Raw genomic sequence first — 6,533 nt, forward strand, 5'->3', positions numbered from 1 at the left:
CTCTAACAGGGAGGGAGAGAGAAGGGCTTGGATCTGCCCTGGTGAAGCCTGTCTTTTCTAACCACGACATAACTCAACCTCATTGCAGTGCGTGTCTAGCCTGTGTAGAGACATATACTCAGAGATGACCACCGGGGAGAGGAGGAGACTGGAAATGCTCCCTTTCTCATGATTGCCCCTCAACTTAAACACATGTGACTCTGAAAACTAGGGCCTCGAGTTAGCGTGGCCTTCTTTGCCTGTCTGGAAGGAAATGATGCCCACGGCTCTTCTCCCGGACTCAAGTGATGTTCAAGTGAGTAGCCATAAACCACCACACTCTGATCTACACTTTAAAAAAGAAAAGTTCATTTCTTTACTTTAGCTTCCTTTTCCCCTCCCTCCCCTCCCACCTTGATCCATTCTGCTACATACATATGTGTGTAGTCTCTCTCTCTCTCTCTCTCTCTCTCTCTCTCTCTCTCTCTCTCTCTCTCTCTCTCTCACACACACACACACACACACACACACCTGTTCTGCTTCCTTCCCACCTCCTAAAAAGAATCTCAGTCTGTTTCCCATGCCCGCCCTCATCTTCCTCATTCCCCCTCTCTCTTCTCCCATCCCCAGGCCAAACTAGACACTCAGTAAGGCAGCTAGCTCTCTTGGGAGAGATGTTCCCAAAGGCAAAAAGGGATATGAGCTCTTCTACACTCAGATGGGCAAATGAGCAGACAGCATAAGCAAGGCAGGAAGGAAGAGGCAGGTTGCTCTACCCCTCCATCCCTGTTTTCGGTCCCTGATTTCCCACTATTGCAGCTCTGCTGGGGTTTCTGGGTTTTTTCTTTTCTTTTTCATCTTCTAATAAACAGCAATAGAGCTCTGCCATAATGGCCAACCACTCTTCTTTGTCTTCTTTTCCCTCCTGCCAAGTACCCTATTTTTACAAAGACCAGGTTCACTGCCTTCCAGTTTGGTGGGCAACCTGCTAGGGGCCCCAAGTGAGGTGGGAAAGGGCTTCCTAGCTATTTCCCAGTGACCTCTATCACATCATCATCTTTATCCTCATCATCATTGGAGCTGAACCCCACCTCGGCAACCTCATGGGAGTCAAATGGAGGCACCTGGGACCGGAGAAGGCCACCAGCTGGGTAGCCTGCATGTGGGGACATATATCCTGGGTAGACAGACATGCCCCGAGAAAGGTTGCTGGGCAAGACAGGGGAAGGAAAAGGCGCAAACATCCTCGGCTCGGACAGGAGTGGCTGTGAGAATGGGAGTGAATAGCTGGGTAGTATCCCTGGCACAGAGGGGTTGAGCATGAAGGAGGGGTTGCTGGCAGTGACTGAGGTAGCCGTGGAAGAGGAACTGACAGGGCCTGCTGGCACCAGAGGGTCAGTAGTCACTGGAAACACCAGGCGGGCATCTGCCAGCAAATTGGACAGCTGGTAGTAGGAGGGGGTATTGCCCATAAATAGGGAATTCTCCCCAGCCTGGGAGGTGAAGGGGGTGGTGAGGTTATGATTTAAGGAGACGGGTGGCATGGCAAACCCGCCAGAGACTGGATACCCGTGTTCATAGGGCTGCACGGGGGCTGGCAGATGGCCCTTCCTGGACCGCCGACGGACTGACTCCTGGGTGGCAGACGGAGTGGCCAACTTTCGCTTGTGGCCCCTTAAGTCCAGCACTGGGTGCCTGCCACCACTGGGCTGGCCAGTCACCAAGAGGGAACTATTGAGGCAATGACCCCCAAGGCATGGCTCAGTTCCAAGAGCTGTCCCAGGAATGGTGCTACTGTCCATAAGTTGGGCTGGGGGGCCAGGCAGGGCGGTACTGATGCTGGGGGAGTTCTGGCGGGATTCCCGAGCAGCGGCCACATCTGCATACTGCTGAAGCTCACTGATGATTTCTGGGCTGTCAGGAGAGACGGGCCTGGCCAGCCCCTCAGGGTCAGGGGCTTTGGGTGATGAGGCACTGTGTCTGCCATTGCTTGTGGATGCAAGAGAAGGCCCCTGCGAACCTGGAGAGAAAACACAGGTAAATGAAACCAGAATGGAAAGGGAAAAACAATTCTATGAAGAATAAATCTTGTAATGTGTCCCCAAATTCTCACTGTTTGATATTTAAATGTCATCCAGTCAACTTTCTCTAGTCTCAAAGACAGAAATCTTTTGATTCCAGAAACAAGTTGTGATGGTTAATACTGACGATCAACTTGACCACAATCAAGAAAAACCTAGGAGACAGATTTCTGGACATGGCTGTGAGAGTTTCTAGATTAAGCTAACTGAGTCAGGGAGACCCACCTTAAGTGAGCAGCAGCATCACTCCATGGGATAGGGTGTGAGAGGAGGAGGAAGTGAGCTGAGCACTCCTGTTTGTTACTATGTCCTGACTGTGCACATAGGTGAGAAGCTGCCTCAACTTCTGCGGCCATGACTTCCTTCTGAACTGTATTCCCTTGAACTTTAGCCAAACTAAACCTTTCCTCCTTTAAGTTTCTTCTTGCCAAGTATTCTCTCATAGCAACAACAACAACAACAAAATTAATGTGCAAGTCTACCCATGAAAGGACATGTAACCTTCCTGCACCTTCCTCTGTCTGAACAATTCTACAAATGAATCCTATGAAATACTGGGAAAATCTTCCCCTTTTTGGAGACCAGGTCTCATTGTGTATAGCTGCCTGACCTGTAACTTACTATGTAGACCAGGCTGGTCTCAAACTCACAGAGATCTTCCTGCCTCTGCTTCTCAATGCTGGGTTTAAAGATGTGAACCACCATTCCCAGCTATAAATTTCTCTTAAAACTAACTAGTCAGATTTTTTTCTGGGAGCAACAGTTATTGACCAAGGGATAAAAAGATATAAATGGAGTTAAAATACAGCCTATCCAATTTAAGACAGAACAAAAATCTAGCCATAAAGAGCAATTTGGAAAACTAGGAAACTTGGATAAAAGTTGAATGTTATATAAGATTATGAATTAGTGTTAATTTTTTAGTTCTTTTATGATGTTGTAGCTAGGATGTAAATGCCCTTAATCTTTTTTTTTTCTTTTTTTTTTAATTTTTGAGACAGGGTTTCTCTGTGTAACAGCCTGGCTGTCCTGGAACTCACTTTGTAGATCAGGCTGGCCTCGAACTCATAGAGATCAACCTGCCTCTACCTCCCAAGTGCTGGGATTAAAGGTGTGCAGCACCACCACCCAGAGAATGTTCTTAATCTTAAGAGATGTATATTGAAGTATTTATGGATAAAATAGCATGGTATATTCAACTTACAAATAATTTATATAATAGGAAGGCAAGGAAAGACAGGAATTAATGGGAAATTAATAATCCTTGGGTCTTGGTGCAGGGAATATAGACGCTCCTTTCTTCTAGCCCACAAGTGAAGCCTAGAACAGAAGCTAGGGACAGTCTAGCTCTCCTATCTCAGTGGTAGTTTAATACAAGAAAACCACTTCTGTTGAGGAGAACTTGGCAAGAGTCCTCAAATTGTTCATATGCCATGGATACACCCTTGACCAAAAATTCTACTTCTAGGAGCGTGTCCCATAAATATAACCACAAGCCAGTACTAATAACCTAAGTGTAAATCAGCAGTAAACTTTCACCAAGGCATGTCTAGAACAAAAGATAAGAAAAGAGCTATCACCGGTGAGTGAAAGCAATAAAGGTGGTGTATTAACATCTGTTTTAAAATGCACACAGTTATATTTGTATGCACACACAACTTTACCATGTATCGAAAAGGAGGATTGGGAAGAGGAAAGAAAAACTTAGTTTTCATCGCCTATCCCCTTTCCATGTTCTAAATTACAAATCGTATATGTTATTTATTTAGGAAGTACATTAATTATAAATACACCAAATAAATGTTGTATAGGTCAATAGAAAGTAAAGGGCCACCACACCTGAGGCAGCCATCCGACCATCTTCAGGGGCCTTTGGTTTGCCAGTTGCCCGGACAGCAAAGATCCGTCCATCACTGGTGCGGATGTATGTCCCTAAGAGATATGAGACAAACTGTTAGGATTCTGCATTAACTATAGCCAACCCTGAGAAACTCCAGGCATCATGGGCTGGGAAGTGCCTATAAAATTAGATCTCAATCCTATCCCACAAGATGCCTGCAATAAGGACAGGATTAAAGTCTAGATTCAAAATGACTCATTTTTTTTTCCTGTAAATATTGATTGCTAAATCTACCACATTAACATCTAGAGAAGAATACGGGTAATCACTCCAGAAAGTAACAATCAATGGGAGACGTGCACAGGACCTGTGAAAAGCAAGCTTTGTGCTCTCGGGCACTCTAGCCCAGATTCTCTTCCTGGTCTGGAAAATGGACTGTTATGCTTCAGTATCCTCTATTGTTTGGTTGGGTTAATTCAAGACCTTGATTGTTTTTTGTTTGTTTTGTTTTGTTTTTTTGACATGGGGTCTCACTACATAGCTCTGGCTTTCCTTGAATTCACTATATAGACCAGGCTGGTCTCGAACTCACAGAGATCTGGCTGCCTCTGCCTCCAGGGTGCTGGGATTGAAGGTGTGCGCCCATCATCATATTGGACTTTTTAAAATTATCACACTAAAAATTCTGTTGTGCAATGCACAATTAGTATCTACACTAATTCATGTGCAGCATATATTTCCTAGCTTGGAACCACCACCCTGGCTCAAAGAAATGGTATATAAATGACACAGCGGCACATGCTGCCTACAACCTGCTCTACAACTCTTTCCCTCAGTTTGCTCTCTTTATAGCTATGCACATTCACTCCAAGATTTCCCATAAAAACAAAAGATACAGACACATGGGAACCCCAATTTCTTCTTTTAAGTTACTGACAGATACCCTCGAAGTTCAATGTCAGCTCATAGAAATGCCATGTTCTCACGTTTCTCCCAACTGCGGCGCTCTTATGGGATGATTCCTATGCCCTCTCTAGATTAAACCGTGTTTATTCTGATTCTCAGCCTAGTACTCTCAGACAAAGGCCCCTGACCAGACTCTCACCTTTCGTCCCCCGGATGATATGGATGCTCTCACCAGCATTGATTCTTGCTTGAACATCTGTAGAGCTGTTGAGTCCAGGAATAACAATATCTGGTGAAAAACAGACCTTGCATTTAGAGGACACGGGGCTTGACTGAAGAAAAGAAAGGAAACTAAAGTCTCACATCCATCCCAAGTCCAAACTAGCAGTGTCCTACAGCCTTTCTACAGCGCTAGAATCAGGAAGGTTAAGCAAGTAGAACCTTTCACAACTATCTCATCAAAGAATACTATTGAAAACCAAAACTCCTTAGAAAGCTGGTCGTCCTTCTGATCAATTTCCTTCCTTTTAACTAAAAATTCATAGGATTTTTAGTTTAGAAAAAAATCAGTTTGAACGGCTGTTTCTATTTTTCTTGATTCTGAACTATTTGTGTGTATTTGTCCCACTTCATTTTTAAGCTCCAAAAGTGTTCTGTCTGCTCTTTCTTGCTGGCATTACTCCACAACTGGAAAAGAGTATTTTCAAGATTCAATTGAGAAATAAGATTAGCAGGGATTTTATTCAGTTTATTTCACAATTGTTAATAAATGTCATATATTGGTTTTATTCTCAGAAAAACCAAAATGTTTCATCAAAATGTGTATAACATGGATATTTCATAAATAATAAGTGAAGAGGAAAATCATGAAATGCTTTTCTTCCCAGTCACTCTCAATCTCAGAACTGACATTGGTTGGGGCTTGGCTGAAACACACAGTTCCCTCCATTGCTCTTTGGCGCACCATGCCCAATCTACAGCAAACTGACACAGAAAAGACGCATCCTAACAGTCCAGCTCTCCTAACACTGTAAGCTGTGCCCTTTATACCCATTTGGCCCTGCGTTGAGGCAGGGCTCAGCACACTCATATCTCTGAAAGCCTTTGAAACCCAAAATGATATTCCAGTAACATTTCAAGAGTCCCTGTGTAGCCATAGAATTTTACTCACTACCATTCTAAAACAACAAAACAACAACAACAAAAACCCAAACCTTATATTAAGGTATTTAACCAGAATACAAAATCTTCAAGATCAGGGACCTTCATTTTTACTTATAATGCCAAATATGGTAAGGTCTATACAAAAGGTGTTTATTGAATACCTTCTGGATAACAGCATCAAGTTACAAAAGACAACACTGAGCCAGTAGATTGCTCAATGAATAAAAGTGCTATATCATTAAACCTGACAACCTGAGCTTGACCCTTAGAACCCACATGAGCATTGTGGCACACACATAAACACAAAATAAATGGCTATAAACACCTGCTGCTATTGTAGAGGACCCAGATTTGATTCCTAGCCGCCCACACAGCAACTCATAACTGTCTGTAATCTCAGTTCCAGGGGATTCAACATTCTCTTCTGATCTCTGCAGGCACCAGGTGCACATGGGGTACATTTACATACACACAAGCAAAACACCCATACACATAAATAAAACTTTAATATTCAGAAAAAAAGAAGAGCTAATTTAAAAAGACAGTAGATAGATAGATAGATA

General features: G+C 43.6%; 1 protein-coding gene across 2 annotated transcripts in view; it reads right to left on the reverse strand.

Annotated features, from left to right (window-relative positions):
- Nucleotides 1-489: 489 nt before the first annotated feature.
- The window catches only part of Rad54l2 (RAD54 like 2), a 27,898-nt gene continuing 21,854 nt past the window's right edge, over nt 490-6,533 (reverse strand). For both annotated transcript variants that reach the window (XM_005347832.2, XM_026779441.1), the window contains 3 exons: nt 5,006-5,095; nt 3,900-3,992; nt 490-1,999 (listed from right to left, as the gene is read on the reverse strand). In XM_005347832.2, coding sequence (XP_005347889.1) covers nt 1,005-1,999; nt 3,900-3,992; nt 5,006-5,095 — 1,178 coding nt within the window. In that variant the 3' untranslated portion in view covers nt 490-1,004. The remainder of the gene's footprint in view (nt 2,000-3,899; nt 3,993-5,005; nt 5,096-6,533) is intronic.

The sequence above is a fragment of the Microtus ochrogaster genome, chromosome 5 (assembly GCF_000317375.1).
Source record: "Microtus ochrogaster isolate Prairie Vole_2 chromosome 5, MicOch1.0, whole genome shotgun sequence".
NCBI classification, from domain to species: domain Eukaryota; kingdom Metazoa; phylum Chordata; class Mammalia; order Rodentia; family Cricetidae; genus Microtus; species Microtus ochrogaster.